The sequence below is a fragment of the Anabrus simplex genome, chromosome 2, assembly GCF_040414725.1.
Source record: "Anabrus simplex isolate iqAnaSimp1 chromosome 2, ASM4041472v1, whole genome shotgun sequence".
Taxonomy (NCBI): Eukaryota; Metazoa; Arthropoda; class Insecta; order Orthoptera; family Tettigoniidae; genus Anabrus; species Anabrus simplex.
The window spans coordinates 675,056,997-675,080,080 of record NC_090266.1 but is presented as its reverse complement, the minus strand read 5'-3'; the positions used below and the strand labels follow the sequence as shown (position 1 = coordinate 675,080,080).

At 39.7% G+C, this 23,084-nt stretch overlaps 1 protein-coding gene across 1 annotated transcript in view; it reads left to right on the top strand.

The window, feature by feature from the left end:
• Window positions 1-1,635: 1,635 nt before the first annotated feature.
• LOC136863636 (uncharacterized) overlaps window positions 1,636-23,084 on the top strand; it is a 191,210-nt gene continuing 169,761 nt past the window's right edge. The window contains exon 1 of the mRNA XM_068226249.1: window positions 1,636-3,131. Within this exon, the coding sequence (XP_068082350.1) occupies window positions 2,052-3,131 (1,080 nt within the window). The 5' untranslated portion in view covers window positions 1,636-2,051. The remainder of the gene's footprint in view (window positions 3,132-23,084) is intronic.

Here is a 23,084-nt window from a genome sequence, read left to right as displayed (position 1 = left end):
TTTAGTGTGTGTAATCGAAGAAAAAACAATGCAGCACGTGCTTGAGTAACGTTTCCACCTCAGTTAATGCATCCCCGTTGATGTACATATCAGACAGTCGGATAGAGGAGGCCTGCGCTATCCCCAGCAACAATTTATTGGCCTAATTATGGGGCTACAGAAATTTCTTGAGGTGGCTCTACCGTACTGCAAGAAATCTGCAAGTCTGCTCCAGACTATAAAAAACTATGTTCTACCCTCTTTGTGCCACTGCAAAATTTTACAGGGTTTTAGTATCAGTAAGCACCAGGAACTTGTGTCAGAAACAGTGGTGGCCAAATTCGTGAAACCTCTGCCTAGTCATGTAGGGAAGTACCATACAGACAAAGTTCCAGGTTTTCTTGTTCGTCGAAATCTCTTTCTCGAAAAGTCCTGAAGTTATCACTCCTTAGAGCACCACTTTATGCGTACAATTCTTTCATTTTTCTGTTCCTTTCAGATTTTAAATTTTGCTTGTATGCTTATCTAGCTGTATTCATGCGATAACTGGGTACGTCTGGTGCTGCGATCTAGCGGAAGATTGTTTGTAGGTCGTGTTGCATGTTTGAATATGGAATGAGCAGGCAGTATAAGCAGCCATCGGATGCAGATCGATTTTTTAAAATGCGGTTGTCGTTGGAACGATCGCAGTGCGTCGGTGGGTGCAGAGATGGGGTGACTACAGCACTTAAAAGAGGCCACGGCTTGTCCGTGGTCCAACAGCTCTGTACTCTGACCGGCCAACCGAGCAGAGGAAAGGTGGCCACGGGCCCATGGCCCTACCGTGGCTCTACGCCTCTGCATTCGGGAGACGGGACTCCACCCGTCGGCTGTCCTGAGCTTCTATTCTACCCTCTTTGGTTCTGAGAATGGTTTCCCATTCTCCTGCACTAAGGCGAATGCCGGGACAGTTTGTAGTATAGGCCACGGCCGCTCACCCCCTCACCTTCACCGTAAAAAAGTTAGTGGGAAGGGTTCAACGAGAGAATGAGGTTATGTTAGGTCGTGAGTTAGATAAGCATTGGTGTTTGAGGCTTTTATATGATCTGCATTCCCACTTTCAGTATTCAGTGCTACATTTCACATTCAACAGAAGTTCTTTAAAGAAATCCTACGCTGAAACAACTATAGAGACAAGCTTAAAAAAATAAGCATTGTCAACATACATCCTTTTCAAGTGAAATAGACCGTTGCCTACGCTATCTAGTATCTAGTAGACTTTGAATAGACACGGGAGTAGCTTGTGATGCTGTTTTCTTATCGAAATAGAATCACCGTCTCCATTATAATTAAGAATTGAACAAAGTAAACTTGGCCTGGACCTAACTGTTATTCACGTTTAAACAACAAACAATGTAGCCCCTGTTATTATCCATTTTATTACGAGGTACTATCTTGATGTTTTTTTTTTCTTTTCCTTAAGCTGGTCATTGTACCTTCCATTACCTGTTTTCTCAATAACCTTTAAACGTTTAAACGTGAATAACAGTTAGGTCCAGGCCAAGTTTACTTTGTTCAATTCTTAATTATAATGGAGACGGTGATTCTATTTCGATAAGAAAACAGCATCACAAGCTACTCCCGTGTCTATTCAAAGTCTACTAGATACTAGATACTAATAACTGCAAATAATTACATAGGACTATGCGTGGAGAACTACAACATTCCGTAATGTATCCAAGTGTTAAAGATTATAGGAAAATTTCCCCGTTGTGGGAAGTTCTATACGTTATCGCAGCAAATTATACGCATGGTGTTGGCAACACACTCGAAAAGTAGATGATTTTAAGCACTATATTCTTAATACCTTTTCTCTTTATACAGGTACGTTTATTCATACTATCATATACCGCTTGGTGTATATAAATAAATTCAAAGAAACTGTAGCAATATATTAATAAAAACAGTCATTAAAATGTTATCTCCGTTTAACATAGTTTGTTACTCACTCGGATGTATAACGCAAATTACGTCATTTATATAAAGATAACGCCAAATATAGTACGCATATACATGAGCTATTTGTGTACTGTATGGCAACAACTACGAACGGCAACACCTGTATATCAGCAGCAGATCAACAGAGAGCATCATTCGTCGAAAATTTACCACCTGCGGGTAAAGCAACATTCATGGCGTCCGGAAGTACTTCACCACCACCACGAGGACAACAAACCGTGATGGACGAAGAAACAATAAAACAAGCAAGGAGTCTTGAATCCAACGATTCTCCGAGTCCCACTCATCGTAAGAAGATCGCCATTGCTCCTGAGGATGACAGGTCCGGAGCATCGACTGGCAGTACTTATACAACACTGTCAGCCAATCCCGAAGCGTTTCCAAGCGGCATATCACTTCTCAACATCAAAGAGTGTGATATTATAGCACCGTTCCATTTACCACCTGGGAACCAGTCTCCGGACTTTATGCCATCAAATATTAGAAGCTATACAGAGGCAGCAAAATATCCTGCTCTGCCCTACCAAGTACGACAGCGCAGTGGCACAGCAAAAAATACCGGTCTACCTGCCCCATTCTACATTGTGAAGTTGAGGCATCTGAACCCGGACATCAACCACCCGAAAGCAATCTACCATATTATCACCAAGTTTCTGCCCAACGCCATACATGAATACAATCTAGAAATTCAATGGAGCAAAGACGGCTACAATATCAAAACATCTAGACCATTCTACTCAGTCCTAGTCAACTCCATAGGACTGGCGCACTTTGGAACGCACGCTGCAGCACAGAACCTGGCTCAACAACCACGGCGAAACCAGCCACCTTCGCGTCCAGCCCCCACCTTGTCAGTGGTGGCATACGGGGTCGATCGCAGTTATACTGAGGACGAGGTCGCTGCCCAACTTCAGCAGCAGGGACATCAAATCTTCCGGGTCATTCGTATCCGGAATGCCAAAGGACCGACCTCGCTGATGCGTATCCTGTCCCGGGATACTGCAACATTGGACCAGCTACTGAGGGATGGTGTGCTGATCTACGCGAAGCGACATCGTGTGGAGGCCTCCCGCTCATCTCCACCACAGCGCAGGCGCTGCGATCGCTGTCAATCCTACGATCATCCCACTACTGCACCGTGCTTTCTCGATCAGGTATGTGCGATTTGTAGTGGTCAACACGCCTCACATGCTTGCATGAATAAGGGATCACCCAAATGCAGCACCTGCGGCGGAGCTCATCCAACATTTTCAGTTAAATGCAAGGGTAAACCTCAACCTTCCCCCACTCAACCAGAAACCGTGCTACCTATCACTCCAATTGACCTTCCTACCCAGCCTTCCTCTTCCACTCTTCCCCCTCCCTCCACTGAGAACATTCTGTGATTCATCACTATGGTGCTACAGAATGTTCTCCCCTTCCAACGTCCTAATATTCTGTATCAGGTCCAGTTAGCGGCACAATTGATATTCCAGACTCACTTGGACGCAACGTTCTCTGGGACAAGAATGCACTGTGCATTCTTTCCCCTTGATCCTAGTCCACTATTGTCGTAAATTAAAATTTATTACGATAATGTATGTTCTCTGAGAGCCAAGCACCTGCTGCTGGATCTGCAGATAGATCAACACAAACCGGATATCATAATTTTTTATGAAACATTTTTAACAAGGAAACAAAGTCCAAAATTTAAAAACCATACATTCTACCGCTCCGATCGCCACACCAGAGACCGCGGAGGGGTAGCTATTAGTATTCATCAATCCATTCCCTCACAACAACATCATCATTATCTAAATGAATATAAATATGAAAACTTAATTATAGAAATCACGATTGGAAATCAAATAATAGCTCTAGCAACAATTTATATACCTCCAGGTTCTTCCCCACCAACCAAATTTGTGGAATACATCGATCGTAAATACAGTACGTACATTATCATCGCAGATTTTAACATTACGTCATATACGCAGCAACAACAAACCATCTACGACCAACTATTACATGATATCCGGGGTGTTGACTTACCCTTCCCCTCCTCCACCCGCCCTATATCACAAACGACCCTTGACATTGTAATCCCCACCCCTAACCTAGCAACGAACTGTGACATCACTATGCTACCTTCAATCGGCAGTGACCATGTCCCTGCCCTATTAACCGTAACCAATGTACTAACCAACCCATATCAACATACCCAACGTCCTCCACCAGTCAGACAGTATAATCGAGCCGACTGGGTAGCATACAAGCAAACAATAACAGACAAAATATGCAATACCGACCCACCTACATCACAGCATGAATTACATGACGTAATTAAGACATTAGAATTCGCACTAATTACTGCCGACAGACTGCATATTCCTCGCCACACCTCCCATCCCTCCAAACCCCCCCTCCCACCTAAAGCACTCCAGCTATTAAAATATTCCCACGACCTTTACAAGGCATACCTACGCACCCGTGACCCAAATACCCTCCGCGAACATAGAACTACCCTTAGACATGCTCGTTCATTCATCAAGGCTATGAAACGAAAAGCCTGGGCAAATACTTGTACTGAATTATGCAACACGACTGATACTCGCAAATATTGGACCAAATTAATACAACTGACACACATAAAGAAATCCTACCCCCATTATCCAATAATACATAACAAGTCCGCACCCAGTGATCCTAAAGTGAAGGCTGACATTTTCGCAGATCATTATAGAGTAATTTTCTCGCCATCTTCCGCCGACCCCCATTTCTACCATCCTGACCAAGCTGTAATAACCAAATACTGGCCGCACTTAAGCGACTCCAGCTATCAAGCTTGGTTTTCTGTGGTGATCTACACGAAGCGACATCGTGTGGAGGCCTCCCGCTCATCTCCACCACAGCACAGGTGCTGTGATCGCTGTCAATCCTATGATAATCCTACTACTGCACCGTGCTTCCTCGATCAGGTATGTGCATTTTCTAGTGGTCAACACACCTCACATGCTTGCATGAATAAGGGATCACCCAAATGCAGCACTTGCAGCAAAGCTCATCCAACATTTTCAGTTAAATGCAAGGGTAAACCTCAACCTTCCCCCGCTCAACCAGAAACCGTGTTACCTATCACTCCCATTGTCCTTCGTAGCCCGCATTCCTTTTCCACTCTTCCCCCTCCATCCACTGAGAGCATTCTGCGATTCATCACTATGCTGTTCCACAATGTTCTCCCCTTCCGACGTCCTAATATTCTGTATCCGATCCAGTTAGCGGCGCGATTGATCTTCCACACTCACTTTAACTCAACGTTCTCTGGGACAAGAATGCACTGTGCATTCTTTACCCTTGATCCTAGTCCACGATTGTAGTAAATGAAAATTTATTACAATAATGTATGTTCTTTGAGGGTCAAGCGCCCGGTGCTGGATCTGCAGACAGATCAACACAACCGGATATCATAATTTTTAACAAGGAAACCAAGTCCAAAATTTAAAAAACCATACTTTCTACTGTTCCGATCGCCCCACCAGAGGCTGCGGAGGGGTAGCTATTAGTATTCATCAATCCATTCCCTCACAACAACATTATCATTATCTAAATGAATATCAATCTGAAAACTTAATTATAGAAATCACGATTGGACATCAAATAATAGCTTTAGCAACAATTTATATACCTCCAGGTTCTTCCCCACCATCCAAATTTGTGGAATACATCGATCGTAAATAGAGTACGTACATTATTTTCGCAGATTTTAACATTACGTCATATACACAACAACAACAAACCATCTACAACCATTACATGATATCCGGGGTGTTGACTTACCCTTCCCCTCCTCCACCCGCCCTGTATCACAAATGACCCCTGACATTCTAATCCTCTCCCCTAACCTAGCAACGAACTGTGACATCACTATGCTACCTTCAATCAGCAGTGACCATGTTCCTGCCCTATTAACCGTCACAAATGTCCTAAACAATCCGTACCAACACACCCGACGTCCTCCACCTGTCAGACAGTATAATCAAAACGATTTGGTCAGGGGCAAATGCTGGTCATGAAAGTCAGGCTTGCTCTTCCATTCGTGAAATTTTGTGTAGCGGGATATGCATAGTTCTGAATGAATAAAATTTATAAACCCAATAATTGCTAAACCACATGAACATTTTAATCATTGGTTACATGAACATGCATTCAAACTGAATATGTCACACCTTCAAGAAAGGCAAAAGAAAAACAATCAGACACATTTTATAATTGTTACGGGGATACCCGTGGAGCAGAAAAAGGTTAAAGAAGGTGCCGGGGTGATTTGGTATATCTACAGTATCAAGAATTGAATTAAAATTGTAAAACATTATATTTTTCTTTTAGAACTTCAAACTTAACAAACTTTTACTGAGTGAACACAAAAATATATCAGGTACAATGACAAACTAGAAACAAGACAAGACAGATCCAAATTTTAGTGATTTTTACTAATCCTGGGCTTCAAACCCCTCGCTTCACAATTTCTGAGCTCCCAGCTCAAATTTACAAAGAGCTCAAATTTATTCAAGGGCAGAAATCCCCTAATTCATGGAGCACTTGCTCCCGAAATACAATTTCTAGCCATCTAGAGGCATTCTTTACAATTACAAAATTTGAAAAAGAGGTAACAGGCTCTCAGTTCCATACTGCCTACTCAAGGCAACATTACATCAATCTCGGGTCTCTCAAACCACCATTTACAAATGGAGCTTATTTTTACAGCTGTATTAAATATCCAATCAATGGGCCTTCGTGTAATAAGAATAAGAGGTTAAATTAATGGCCTGAACACAAAATGAAGGAGGCGTATACTTTCATTCCTAAATATGAACACCAAAAAGAACCTAAGGGGCTGTAGGCCGATGAAACAGGGGCTATTCCCAAACTACTGATGTGACTCGTATAGAAATTACTTTAACACGTTACAAGCAGAAAACCGTCACAAAACAAAGTCACCTCAAACCAAGATGAAGAGGAGTTCGAGAGGGTACATCACTCTTTATCCCCGATTCACAGTTAAAGATTGTATGAGATTTTTACATTAGCTGGAAGATGATCTACATTTAGAAAAGTAGGTTACATAGTTAAAGACTCGGACCTTTCCCCCGGATTAAACTGCGGAGGTAGCAAGAAGGAATAAAGTTATGTGGCCATTACCTTGAAGATGTTCTAGCTGCCGACGAAAGAGGCCGCCCGCCTCCTGCTTAACACACACACACTCAGGTAGACGTCGATCAATTGGCTGAGAAAAGCCGCAGTTTATAAACCGTCAGGGAAGGTTCGAGATCATTCAAGACTAAACCAGCCACACCCTCTCAATTTAATTGGTCAATTTCAAAGTTACACTCAGAATCGAACAAGAACCCTGTGACAGGTTGAAAATTAATTAGAGAAATTTTTCATTGGCCAGATTTAAAACTAACGGAAAGAAAAGGAAATATTGCCAACCCAAAAATAAATGAACAACAATCAGTTAAAAAAACCTAGAAATACAAAACTTCTTTAAATTATAAGTTCTTTCACTTTGCACCAGGGTGCATGATCATAGTTTTTTGGTAGTGTCATCTGTGGAGAAATATCCAAACTTCTTCATGTATAGTAAACAAAACTAGGAGAAATTCAGTCAGTTTAGGAAACTTCACAATAACAAAATTACTCAATATTTTAGTGGTGACATCTTCTGATTAAAGTTACAAGTTGGTGTAGTTTCAGTTTTACTGTTTTACCAATAGAGGAGTTCATTTAGGCGCTAGTTTTGAATGTGCGGCATTGGGTGTACCTCCTGGTACAACAATTATTAACAAATCATGACACGCCAGTGATTATAGAATTTAAACAAGTGAACGTCAAACTATGTACACAGAAAAATTGCAACTATTTATTAGATCTTCCTAATTGAAAACAAACTCTACTCTGTGGCTTCTCTTTACAAAACCATCAATAACTTCATCATAGAAAGAGGACTGTAATCTAATTTTTGCAAACAATCCTTTATCAATCGACAACATAGCTAATGATGATGGCCTCTCCTGACCTTGAGTCGATCTGTAATATATATTAATCCATCTCAGTCTTGAAAAAGAATGTTCTGCAGAGGATGTAGTAGCAGGAATTTTTTCTACAAGTTTGATGAGCTTGAAAATTTCTGGCGTACCCATGTACAATTTATTAGTATGCATGAACTGCATTAAGTCTGAAACACTTTTCTCTTTAAAATCAGAAGATGAATACATCACACTTAATTTGGTTTTTAAGCGAACAATGTCAAAAAATGACCCATAGGTTTTTCTAGGGCAGTAACATAACTATATGGAAGCCTATTTCTGTGCTTCTCAAACAAATCCCAATCCACCAGCGAGAAGAACACAAATTTCTTTATGCATTTAAAACGCTCTCCTATTTGGACAAGTACATTGTCAATAATTTCATTGAATAGACGTTTGTATTTTGTATTGTATTTTGATCACTAATTCTTCGATTTTTAGAGCACGGCTGTCCTCCATAAACATCAATTTCAGTATTAACATGTCCATACAAACTACAAAAATCTTCATCTCTCATAGACTGGATATTTTAAAAAGAGCTCCTCAACCTTCTTGCCATAGTACTGAATATCCAGACTTTTTGTTTGTAAAATATTGAACACAGTATCGGAGAATGAAAGAATCTTGGAGAAAACTGCCAGCAGAAATCTAGTGTTGAACTTAAGTAAGAAGAACAAAAATCCTTGTGCTTTCAATATAGTGTCTTCATCCCAGTCGTCTGAAGTGTCCTGTACATGTTGAAAGAATTTCACCAGTATATCATAATATTCCTTCAGAGTATTAATAAGATGTGAAGCAAAATTCCATCTCTTTGGTGCTACTGTTGGCAACTTCTGAACAAAATCTCGAAGAGCAGCTGTTCTATTTGTAGACTTTGAAAATAAAACCCAGCAAGTCCTGACATTGTTTGGAAGAAAATTGTACATTCTTTGATTTTTGAAGCAGACTGCGGTAGTGTTAAATTCAACAGGTGGCTATAACAATGCACAAATGTCGCATATGGATACTGGTCTCGAAGTAGTTTATTAAGTCCATTCACATGGCCGACTAAGATAGCAGCACCCTTATATGTTTAAGCCACAATCTTTTCCTCACAACTGAACTCTTTATGTCAAGCGATGATATTTACACATCACCGAACCTATGACCGATCGCCACTTGTTTTTGATCAGTATGAAATACCAGTGGTTAGTCACCATAAATATCTTGGGTTATTTATCGATCAAAAACTTACATGGAAACATCATTTTTTATATTTGCGTTCGAAGAGTGAATGGTATATTCAGGTAATACAAGCTGTAACCCGTAGGCAATGGGGGGCAGATCCCGTTGTGGTGCTATCTTTGTACAAAACCACTATTCGATCGGTATTGGACTACGGATCGCATATTTTTGACTTGGCATCGTATACTAACTTGAATATTCTTAACACTTGTCAATATAAAGCACTACGCTCCTGTATTGCAGCTTTAAAGTCCACACCTACCAATGCACTTTTAGTCGAATCCTGCAAGGCTCCCTTACAAGTACGTCGAAAAATACTTGCGACGAAATATTTACTTAAAAAGTTTTCTTTAACAAGTCATCCTTTAATTCCGAAGTTACAGTTACTATTACATAAAATCAGCTTCATGGTCCGTATCGCACTTCAATAGATTCACAATTAAGTATTTATTTATTTTCCACCTAGTCGATACAATGATTGCTTAAGGCAATTTTTAATGGTCAAAAGTGGTACATGTTTCGTATATTATCAACATCTTCAGCCACATAACACTGTTTAGATGAAAAATATATAAAATTGACAAAGTAATGCTTTAGAGGAAGTGTCCTTAAAATTAACATAAGATTGACAAGATTAAAACAAACAAATAACTCAAGAGAAAATATATAAATTATTTCTACAATAGATAGCAGTCGTCAAGGAAACACTTGTACAATATTCCATAGAGAAATTGTCCTAATAAATATTCTTTTCTTAATAATTCATGAAAAAAGATCAATTTATAAATTAAAAATTATAAAATTTATAAGTAATTATCGAAATGAAGAAACCCTGATATCACAGTGCAGCTCTTATTATTAATGTAGATGAAAATATAACTAATTCCTAGTTGTCAAATCTTATTAAGCCTGCTTTCCTTTGGAACAGTAACTCCTGTCATTCTTTCACAGTTTTGCGCCGGGTGTAATATTGATGATGCGTTCTTCCTTGCTCTTGCACCTGACGAGGTGGAGGAGCGGGGGATATAGGTGTGTCAAGAATTTCCTTGCTGTCACCTATAGCTTCAACTGAGGAGGAATAAGTTGTAGGGCTATCTGTAGGTGGAGAAATTCCAATTCTTTTTTCTTGATCCTTCTCAAGCATTTTCAAATATACTAGAATTTGATAATATAATGGATTCTTATATTCTACAGCCTCATTAAGGTTATCATTTTTCCTTACAAGTTGGTCTAGATGAATGTACAGGTCTTCATATGTGTTCATTAAGCTGCCCTTTTTTAACTTTTTTATGATGGTCAGGTCTTGTTCTATGTTGGTAAATTTATGACCTGTGGCAGTCCTGTGTGATCCCATTGCTGAGAATCTTCTATGTTTTTCAGCATTCACATGTTCCAAATATCTAACTTTAAAATTGCGGCCAGATTGTCCTATGTATGTATTCTTACATTCAAAGCATGTGAGTTTATATATACCGGAATAAATTTTTTTTATCTTTTTCCGAGAGATTTATTGTATCATGGTTGAAAATACTATGTTTCATGTTGTTATTGGTGGAAAATGCAATTTTGAAATTTTTTCTCTTAAATAAATTTGTTATTACATGAATGTTTGGATTATTATATGTGAACTTGATATATTTTTCAGTTTTACTAGGTTCGACTGCTAATTTAGATTGTTGCTTCTCCGAAAATTTATTAATTATTTTATCAATCATGTTATTGTTGAAACCATTCAAGAGGGCTTGTTGTCGGATAAACAACAGTTCTTTATTCCTTTCAGATTTGGATAAAGGAATACTAAACGCTCTGTTAACGTAACTATAATATGCTGATCTTTTCTGTGCCTCAGGGTGTAACGAGTTGTTCTTGATAGTGGTCAGTGTGAAAGTGGATTTTCTGTGCATTTTGAAAGAAAATCCTTTTTCTTCTCTTGTTGTGACTATGTCCAGAAAATTCAGTTATTTTTCAACTTCTTCTTCTAAAGTGAATTTTATATTGGAATCCAAATTATTCAATATATTTAAAACTTTATTGCTATCGGTGAGTCTGTTATTTATTATAGCGTAAACATCGTCCACATAACGTGTCCAAAAATCCAAACCCTCTATTTGATTAATAATTTTCGTGTGTTCCAAATAGTCTAAGTATATATTAGCCAATATTCCTGATGCTGGGGCTCCCATTGAGAGTCCTTTTTGTCGGTAAATTTTATTATTAAACGTAAAATAATTTTGATTTAACACGAATTTTAAAACATTAATAAAATCTTCAATTTGTGGTATGCTTACTAATTTGTTCTTCGTTAAATTCTTCTTAATGATTCTGATAGTGTCTTCTATTGGAATGTTTGTATACATGTTGGTTATGTCAAACGAACATGTCGTGTGAGATGATCCAAGTTTAAAATCTTTAACTAGATTGCAAAAATCCACTGAGTTTTTGATAGGTGTTTTACAATGAAATACATATTTACTTGATAAGAAATTATGTATAAATCTAGAAGTTTTATAAATGGGGCTATTTTTTAAATTTATGATAGGTCTAATCGGTTCTCCCTGTTTATGTAATTTCGGTAGTGCTCTCGCAGTCGGGAGTCTAGGGTTCATATTTATTAATGTTTGCACATCATGTTCATTAAACAAGAAAGACGTGCTTTTTAATAGTTTTTTAAGATCCCTCTGAATACGTGATGTCGGGTCTTTATCAACTGTACTAAACGAATTGTTATTAAAAAATGTTTCTGTTTTTTCAATATAAACATTTCTATCTAGGGCTACAACTGTTCCTCCTTTATCTGCTTTTGTGATAATTAAGTTATTTAGTTTGATTTTTTGTTTCAAGTTATTAACCGCCTTGTTGGTGCCTCGAAGTGATTGTAAACCTTTTACTAAAATAGGAATTTTCTTCTTAGCTTCATACCTTATGTCATTCTGTAAGTCTACAGGTAGATTCTGTATTGCTGTTTCTGTTTCAGCTAATGTGGTGATTAAATCTTAACTTTTGTTTGAACTTGGCCAATTGAAATTAGGGCCTTGACATAAAATAGAGGTTTCTTCTTCATTAAATTCTATCTCAGACAAGTTTTTAATTGGAGGTGGATAAACACTATCATCAAACGTAACATTAGGAACTAACCTTCTTTCTTCTCTATTAGATGCTAAATTTTTCAACTTAAATAATTTATTATCCAAAATTTCTTGCTTCATTTTAAGTGTGTTCTCCATTTTTTCATTGATATGTTTCTGGAAAGAATCCCATTCCAGAGGAAGCAAGTTCAGTGGTGCTGAGAGGTGCGCGAAGTACATTTTCTCATTAAGAAGTTTCTTTCTTTTATACATGAATTGAATTTCTCTTTTTAACCATATTTTATTGACCTTCATTTGAGTAAACTTATGATGATTAGAATATATAGTTTTTCTTTGGGCACTTTTTAGAAAACTGGGAGTCAAATTATTTTTAAGGCATTCCTTCAAAAACACTATATCTTTCGTCACTTTAGCTATTTTCATCTTTAAGTTGAGGTAGGTGTTAGCTTCTTTGCTTGCCTGGTTGGCATTAGGATTACATAAAATCAGCTTCATGGTCCGTATCGCACTTCAATAGATTCACAATTAAGTATTTATTTATTTTCCACGTAGTCGATACAATGATTGCTCAAGGCAATTTTTAATGGTCAAAAGTGGTACATGGTTCGTATATTATCAACATCTTCAGCCACATAACACTGTTTAGATGAAAAATATATAAAATTGACAAAGTAATGCTTTAGAGGAAGTGTCCTTAAAATTAACATAAGATTGACAAGATTAAAACAAACAAATAACTCAAGAGAAAATATATAAATTATTTCTACAATAGAAAGCAGTCGTCAAGGAAACACTTGTACAATATTCCATAGAGAAATTGTCCTAATAAATATTCTTTTCTTAATAATTCATGAAAAAAGATCAATTTATAAATTAAAAATTATACAATTTACAAGTAATTATCGAAATGAAGAAATCCTGATATCACAGTGCAGCTCTTATTATTAACGTAGATGAAAATATAACTAATTCCTAGTTGTCAAATCTTATTAAGCCTGCTTTCCTTTGGAACAGTAACTCCTGTCATTCTTTCACAGTTTTTCAACCATGATACAATAAATCTCTCGGAAAAAGATAAATTTTTTGATTCCGGTATATATAAACTCACATGCTTTGAATGTAAGAATACATACATAGGACAATCTGGCCGCAATTTTAAAGTTAGATATTTGGAACATGTGAATGCTGAAAAACATAGAAGATTCTCAGCAATGGGATCACACATGACTGCCACAGGTCATAAATTTACCAACATAGAACAAGACCTGACCATCATAAAAAAGTTAAAAAAGGGCAGCTTAATGAACACATATGAAGACCTGTACATTCATCTAGACCAACTTGTAAAGAAAAATGATAACCTTAATGAGGCTGTAGAATATAAGAATCCATTATATTATCAAATTCTAGTATATTTGAAAATGCTTGAGAAGGATCAAGAAAAAAGAATTGGAATTTCTCCACCTACAGATAGCCCTACAACTTATTCCTCCTCAGTTGAAGCTATAGGTGACAGCAAGGAAATTCTTGACACACCTATATCCCCCGCTCCTCCACCTCGTCAGGTGCAAGAGCAAGGAAGAACGCATCATCAATATTACACCCGGCGCAAAACTGTGAAAGAATGACAGGAGTTACTGTTCCAAAGGAAAGCAGGCTTAATAAGATTTGACAACTAGGAATTAGTTATATTTTCATCTACGTTAATAATAAGAGCTGCACTGTGATATCAGGATTTCTTCATTTCGATAATTACTCATAAATTGTATAATTTTTAATTAATAAATTGATCTTTTTTCATGAATTATTAAGAAAAGAATATTTATTAGGACAATTTCTCTATGGAATATTGTACAAGTGTTTCCTTGATGACTGCTTTCTATTGTAGAAATAATTTATATATTTTCTCTTGAGTTATTTGTTTGTTTTAATCTTGTCAATCTTATGTTAATTTTAAGGACACTTCCTCTAAAGCATTACTTTGTCAATTTTATATATTTTTCATCTAAACAGTGTTATGTGGCTGAAGATGTTGATAATATACGAAACATGTACCACTTTTGACCATTAAAAATTGCCTTAAGCAATCATTGTATCGACTAGGTGGAAAATAAATAAATACTTAATTGTGAAGTTACAGTTACTTTCGGAGTATTATTCCGTACGGCGTCAGGGTTTACGCAGATTGCCAGTACAGTTTCATGCTTTTGCTACATTGAAGTCGAAACAGTGTACCTTAATACACAGTGTTAATTTAATACCCTATACCTTACCCTATCAGGTTTCTTATTATAAGCCTCAAATAATATGGCCTCTCCGTAATGGCTCTACTAACGTTACTTGTCTGCAGGGGACCGAGATTTGTCCTGTTAAAAGAGTGAAACTTTCTAATATTCCACGAAGCATAAACATTTTTACAGATAGGGCAAAGAACATTAATGGAGTTGGGTCGCCTTATTATATACCTTCTCTAAATGTTAAAGAACAATATGGTTTGCCTAGTGACTGTTCGATTTTTACGGCGGAGTTATTCGCTATACAGCAAGCTGTACTTTTTGTTCAGCGACAGGGATATACCCGAGTTACAATCTATACGGATTCGCTGAGTGCTTTGCAATCTTTGGTTTCGTATGAGTTATCCTATAATTGGTATGTGTACAATGTCAAGAGTCTCCTTTATATGCTTGCCAACGTCGGTATTTGCATAACTTTAGTATGGGTACCCGGTCATGTGGGTATCGAGGGCAATGAAAAAGTAGATTGTCTTGCAAAACAAGCTTCTCGTCTTCCTGTTCCGAATACTAACAATATTGTTCCAGCTTCTGATTATGTAGTTGTTATCCGACAGGAGGGGCGTCAAGAATGGCAGAATTTCTTTAGACAGACTGCACAAGTCAAAGGTAACTTTTATTATCATTTACAACCAACACTTTTAGTTAAACCTTGGTTTATACGAGGATCATATACTAGACGACATATTATTAACATCATTCGGTTACGGTTTAATCATGCCCTTACACCACAATATAGATCACGTTTCAATTTAACGCAGGATACAAACTGTTTGTGTGGTACAAATATTCGTAATGGCGACTCCAACCACATTTTATTTGAATGTTCTTTATATGCTAACCCCCGTAAAAAACTTATGGCTAATCTCAAGCGACTCAAGCAGGTTTTTCCAACCAGTGTTTCTTGTTTGCTCTGTAATCCTACAGTTGAGATTATTCGAGTGCTAAATTTGTTTCTAGATGAAGCCAATATTGTGTTATAATTCTGTCTGTACTATCGGGTGAGAATTGCTCATGCTTTTGAAGGTTCCATTTGAGTGATTCCTCATATCATTAATGTATTACTTGCGAGTGCTATTTTTGATTTTTCGTGTGGGTGAAGCTTTAAACACAGTGTGATTGCAAGATTGGAAGTTTCCCGTATGAAATCAGTCTGCTCTAGCAAACTTGGATTGTTATGTGATATAGTGAAGATCAGTGTTTTGTGTTTTTCTAATTGCAAGCTCAAGCATCCATTATTGAACTGAAGTTTTTCCTTTATACTAGTGTGTTTCCATGAGTAAGCGAGTATTGACTGGGTGAAATGTCGTAGACACAGCCCATAAGCATCAGCAAGCAAGCAACTGAACTCTTTTAAAATAGCACGAACATGATTTAAGAGGGCTCCAGCAGTGCGATCTTTACTAACGTTAGCAAAACCAAGAAACCTCTCTTGAATTTCACCACTTTCATGTACAAAACGGAGTAAAGTAGAGAGTTGTGACTTATTAATAATATCGGACGTTTTGTCCAATATTATTGCCACAAAATTTGCTTGTTTAAGCTCCTCCTTTATTCTTCTCACAATTACTGGACATATTTATGCTATTAAATCATTTTGGATTGCAGACGACATCCCTCTAAAAATCGCGGAGTCTTTCAGATGAGCTGCCAGAAGAGGATCATATTCACTTATAATATGTAGAAGTTTGATATAATTCTCTCTGTTTACGGAAGTTGCAGACTCGTCATGTCCCCAAAATGGTAGTTTCTGTTTTGCTAAAAAACACACTGCATCAATCAGTCGATTAAGTATGTCCCGATTTTCTTTTACCTTTTCATTATGAAGTTGGTCACTGATGTGTTTCTGTTCATCCAGCTGGTGGTCGATCCCTGTACGCCCAAAGCTATTTAACTGCAAGAAACACTTCATATGGTTTGCAGATTTCTCATGTCTTGTAATGGACATTGTCAAGGTGTTCAAATTGTCAAAGCCACTTTTAAACCATACACCGTTTTCAGCAGAAAATAGTAAACACGGCCAGCAAAACAGTCTATTCAGTTTCTTGGACCCTGTCAACCAGTGCGTATTATTGTACTGAGATACAGAGAATGAACGTACATATTCTCTATTTTTCTTTCTGTGCTGTGTCTTTAAATCTGGCAGCGCCGGACAGGGCCTGCCATTCTTAATAATGTCTGTTTTCTCTTGGATAGTCCTCCGAGAAAATGGATATGATAACAAGCTGTAAAAATGCACGGTTCGGAACCCATTGCAGCACGTCAAATCATTCAGAATAGATGATCAGGAACTTACAGTACACTACTCACTGACACAACACACTAGATCTGTAGCTCCCAGACCAGAGCTTCCAACTACTCATTACAAACGTGACAGCTTGCAACCAGCCTTGGAGAGAAGAAACATGTGCGCGCATACATTTCTCGCTGTGTCGACAGCTCTGCTGAAGCTCCTAAGACACGAGCAATCCTCGCTGGACTTGCCAAGATATATGCAACATGCGATTTGAATAACGCAGATCTATTACAGATACGGTACATATTGTATTTTTTTTAACTTGCCTGCTTTAGAAAAATATTGCGCTTGCGCAGCAAGCATAGCATGCTCGGAGAAATCGCCCCTGGATTGGGTAGCATACAGGCAAACAATAACATACATAATACGCAATACTGACCCACCTACATCACCGCATGAGTTACATGATGTAATTAAGGCATTAGAATCCGCACTAATTACTGCCGATCGACTCCATATTCCTCGCCACACCTCCCATCCCTCCAAACCTTCCCTCCCACACAAAGTACTCCAGCTATTAAAATATTCCCATGAATTTTACAAGGCATACTTCCGCACCTGTAACCCTAATACCCTCCGCGAACATAGAACTTCCCTTAGACACGCTCGTTCATTAATCAAGGCTATGAAAAGAAAAGCCTGGGCAAATACTTGTACTAAATTATCCAACACAACTGATACTCGCAAATATTGGACCAAATTAAAACAACTGACACACAAAGAAATCCTACCCCCATTATCCAGTAATATATAACAAATCCGCACCCAATGATCCTAAAGTAAAGGCCGACATTTTTGCAGATCATTATAGAGTAATTTTCTCACCGTCTTCTGACCCCCATTTCTACCATCCTGACCACGCTGTAATATCCGAATTTGCGGATATCAATCAACCTCCTCTTCGACCTAGCTTTGAACCTCCTTCTGCTCTTGATTCCCAACAACCCCTAAATGATCCTATTACAGTACAAGACATAAAAGACGTACTCAGGACCAAAAAGACCACTGCCCATGGTCTAGATAAGATTACTTAACGACACATCAAAGAAGCTCCACATCTCTTCCTACAACTCCTAAGTGCAGTATATAATATAATTATCCATACTGGATTCTTTCCTGCACATTGGGGGCATGCTACTATTTTGTTATTCTTAAAACCTAAAAACTACCATCCCTCCTAAATTCATATCGTCCTATCAGCCTTCTAACAGTGTATTCTAAAATTTAGCAACCAACCTCGCAAGCCGAATATATTCCTATCTCAACTCCCTCCATCTCATACCTCAATCGCAAGCCAGTTTCCATCCTCAGCACTCCACACATGATCACCTGTTTCATATCTCTGCATCCCTCACAAAATATTTACCTCCCAAAAACCGGACAGCCCTTTTCAGTCTAGACATTGAGAAACCTTTTGACAAGGTATGGATTGACGGACTGATATTTAAACTTCGTCACCTTCCGCTACCTATGACGATCATCCGTTTCCTCGCCAACTTTCTTAAATCCCACACAGCCCAAATCAATATCCATAATACAATATCTTACACATTTCCTATTAAAGCAGGAGTTCTACCAGGTAGTCCATTTTCACCGCTTTTTTATATCTTGTTTTGTATCGTTATTCCCCAACCTCTTCCCGCACTCAGATTATATCAATTTGCTGATGACATAGCAATACTGGCTCTACGAACTAATAACCGATCCCTGCAATCCCGCTTACAAACCTACTTAAATGGGCTCGAACAATGGCTGAAACTTTGGCACATCAAAATCAATGTAAGCAAAACACAATTTATAATTTTCGTAATAGTAAATGTAGATGCCATCCTACTAACCAAATTTACCTAACTTTACATGATCAACACCTTACAGAAACCACCACTCTTACCTACCTAGGCATCACTTTTCAAAATAATTTAAAATGGAATATACATTTGGACCAGATTTACAAAAAGGCATCCTGCAGGTTTCAGCTCATCCGCTGGTTGTTAGGTCAAACCTGGGGATTAAAACCAACACAAATTATTAATACGTACAAAGCTTTTGTTCGACCTGTTATAACATACGCCTCCTTATCCTGGACCTCAGCCTCCCTTCTCCAATACCTCGACATATTAAAACTAGACTGTCACGCCATCCGACTCGCTTATCGCCTCGGACCAGAAACTAGACTCGAAGTAATAAATAACCTTTATACATTCCCCAAAATCCTTTCCCATCTACATTCTATTCGTCTTCGCTATTTACAGAATGCTGTCTCACGCAGCTCATCTGAAACTTTAGAAGCGCTTAGCCTTTCTCCTCTTGCCACCGCCACCCTTCCAAATCAACCAATACCTTTTATCAACCACCTCTTCCCACCATCGACCTCAGCCCACAGTTAAAGCTAAACGCACATAAAGTTATGGGCCACTGCAGATCGCACAATTCGGACTGAGGTTCTTATTCCGGTTATTTTTCCATTGCCACCTTACACATTTAGTGGAATTAATGGCGATACCACCGCCATCTCTTACTACCGAACTTATGACGACTTGGCTTTTTCACTTGGACAAGAATTGGTTAATAATATTATCTCATTGCATGTATATTTAAATTCCGAACATGTTTATCATTTCATTCCATATTCTTTCACTTCAAGAAAACAATGTTCACTGTACTTATGTTAAGTTTGTCTTGCTTCGTACTTCAAGAAACAGACTTTCATTTCTGATGATGTGTTCTACAAAAGAAGACTTTACTTTCAACTTTCGTAAAACGTGTGCTATTAACACACACTCATATAAAACATTTCACAACAAATTATTGTACATGTAATCGGCCAAAAGTCCCTTTGTTGGACTGGAGGCCAGCTCCCCTCATGGGGAAAATGAAACAACTATTTGAATAAAATATCTCAGACTTCATCTCTCCCTTCTCTTACTGGTATCTTCTCCTAGTGTGGATTACTCAATTCCACACATCAACATCCCTTTTCTTCGCTGGCCGGGTGATGCCTCATCTCTAATTCGTACCTAGCCAGCTAGAAAAAAGCATATAGGCCTGACGCCAAGAAGGCAGTCGGCCTCCCGTAAACCAATATGTATACCTGCATAGTCCACGACATTCCTCTTTCACTTTCTAATCTCGAAATTGAAAGAGAGCTTATCAAATATGGCATATACAGTGCGGGCAGGCTCCACGCAGGCGCGGAACCATCCAGAGAGGTACTGCTACACATCTCCGAACCCCGTGATTACCAGTACATCCTAAACAACGGTGCAACGCTCTGTGACAACCCCTATAGTACTGAACGGACTCTGCAGCATATCCAATTACAATTAATGGACACCTCACCAGCTCAACATGCAACAGCACCACTACAGGAACCGCCGCAACAACAGCTGCCGCCCCCGCCCCCCTACTCCCAAAACAACCACTACCGTGACCACCACTACCTCTACTACACAAATCTCCTCTCCTGCTCCTAGCACCACCATGGTCATGACCCATCCATCCTCCCTCATAACTTTCTGGCTCCCCGTACCACCCACCCCTCAGCAACCGACCTCACAGCAAGCACCCTCGCACCCACCTGGAGATGAAACTGCCACTTCTACTAATGACACAGCATGGCCACAATCACCCTCAACAATACCAGAGAACAGCAACAATTATAGCTGCGTTATACGCGGAGTGGATCCCAGCATCCCACCAAAAGACCTACGGAGAACAGGAATCCTTCTAATTTGCGTTCAGAATCCAGAACGCAGACGGGTCTACCTTTCTAGTGCGTCTCCATCTTCCAAGCCACGAAGAAGTCCAGCACATAGTTGACCACGGACTACACCTGCACAGCCGGCACCACCGAGTGGAACACTCCCATTCCCCTATTTGCACTATAACCCGTCCCACCACATCCAGACGTCGTCCCTGGCTCACCCCAGCACCACTAACTGGTCCACATCCTCGCTACCATTTCCGCCCCCACCGAACGCCAAACAACCACACCACCTAACTCCGAACTTCTCCATCTACTTCTTACCTCAATTATGAACTTCTCATCACTATTCCATATCCTCGCACTACACATTACTCCACACACCTTTTCCAGACTATAAAAACCTTATATTTCTTAGCACCATTCTAATCAAAACTGTAAAATCAAATCTGTAAAAACTGTATATGTAATCACAGTACATTCCAAAAAAAGCACAGAGCATACTACACCCCTTAGCCAGGAGGCCAAATCTTCACATCTCCAATAATCTCTCCCCCATTACCCATCTTCCAACTCTAGCAAACCTCCAAACCCCAACAAATCTCCTGGCCAGAGAGAAGGCGTTACCTACTAGGTGGCCTGCCCCTTCCCTTTGGGAAGGGGAATGAAAACATCCCTCCCCCCCACTCTCAGTGTTTGTGCACTGTATATACTATGTCACTCACCACCACCAGCATTATTACAACTACAACCACCACCACAGCATCTCTTTCACAATCTAGCTACACACTCATCCCTCCAGCCCATTACAGGGGTGTCTCCTGCCCAAGCACAGACTTTTCACTAACTCATGATACCACCAGCGCCTAAATGTTCATCTAGGCCCAGGACTGCAATCAAAGGCCAGAACTCCATCCCCTTCAACACGACTCCTCACGGAGAAAAGCCTTGGAGATCCCTAAAGCTACTGCAACCAGGGTTAAAGGACCTGGCATCATGGACACAATCCCTCCAACTACAAACATCAATCCTTCAAGCGAATTCCCTGCCATCTCCCTCGCTCGGCGCCCTATCACCAATCCCCGCACCCTACAGAGACCTCCAGTTGGCATCCACACCTTACTCCTACTCAACCCTACCTACGAATTATGTCGACCTGGTTCCCACCAGCGAAGTGTCTATCTACGCTCACATCCACAGAGCGGAAACATAACGTGGCCCAGTCCCTCAGTCAATTCGATGTGAACGGTGCCTGGTCTACAACCAGCACACTACCGCAAACGGCACCGCCAAACATCCAGTGTGTAGTCACTAATCTGAGTCGCATCCCACTACCTGCTGTCCCAATGTCCAACGCCCCCAAAATGTAACACCTGTGGGGAATCAAAACCAAATTTGTCTCGCCAATGTAAATTCCTCCCTGCAACTCCTAAGAATCTCCCCGACATGGTCGCCCGTATCCGTACCATTGATACCCCTACCCAACCAACACGCTCCCTCTTTCCACCTCCGACCTTAGAAGACATCATCTGCTAAATCACCATTTGACTCCTCAAAATCCATCCAATGCACCGTACCCTAGTCCCTGCTCAGCTCCAAACAGCCGCCAACCAGACCTTAAACATGCACTTCCAAACATCCCATTCCGGCCTCAACACCTACTTCAACTTTATCCCCCTTGAAGCATTAGTTTGATATAACACTAGCCCCTTCCAGAAGCTAGTCCCCTACACCCATCTCCATCATCTTCCTCAACATCCAATCCTTCCACTCCAAATGACTCCACCTTCAAACTCTCACCACATAACACCCCTCACACGTCCTCCTCCTGAATGAAACCATGCTGCGTCCCCATCATTTTGGCCACCTCCCTGGCTTTACAATTCATTGGGCTGACTACCGACATGACGTAGGCCACGGGGGCTCAGCTATCGCCACTCACTCATCAACCATACCCCTCCTGATCCCCTTTCCTTCCCCGACTCCATTGCTGTAACCATTTACTTCTGATCCCAAATCCTTCACCTCGCTTCAATGTACCATCGGTCACACATTCCCTTACCTCTAGAGTACCTCACCTATCCCTCTGACGCCTTTCCCTACTTCCTGCTCCTCGCTGACCTCAACCTCACATACCGAACCAGCCGTGAACTAAATGACCTACAATCTCTCCTTAATGATAGAGACAGTTCCCTCATCCCCATCCCAGGCCACACCCGCCCCGCCTTCTCCAGCACCACAACAGATACATACCATCATCGATCACAACTCCCTCATTCACCACCTGAAATTTCAACTCCTACCCAGCATTGGCGGCGAACACGTTCCTGTCCTGCTCCAGATTCCCTCCAATAACCACCGCCCTACCCCTCCACCACCAATCCCCATCATTAACTTTTCAAAGGTAGACTGGCCATTCTACCGTACCCATCTGTCTTTAAA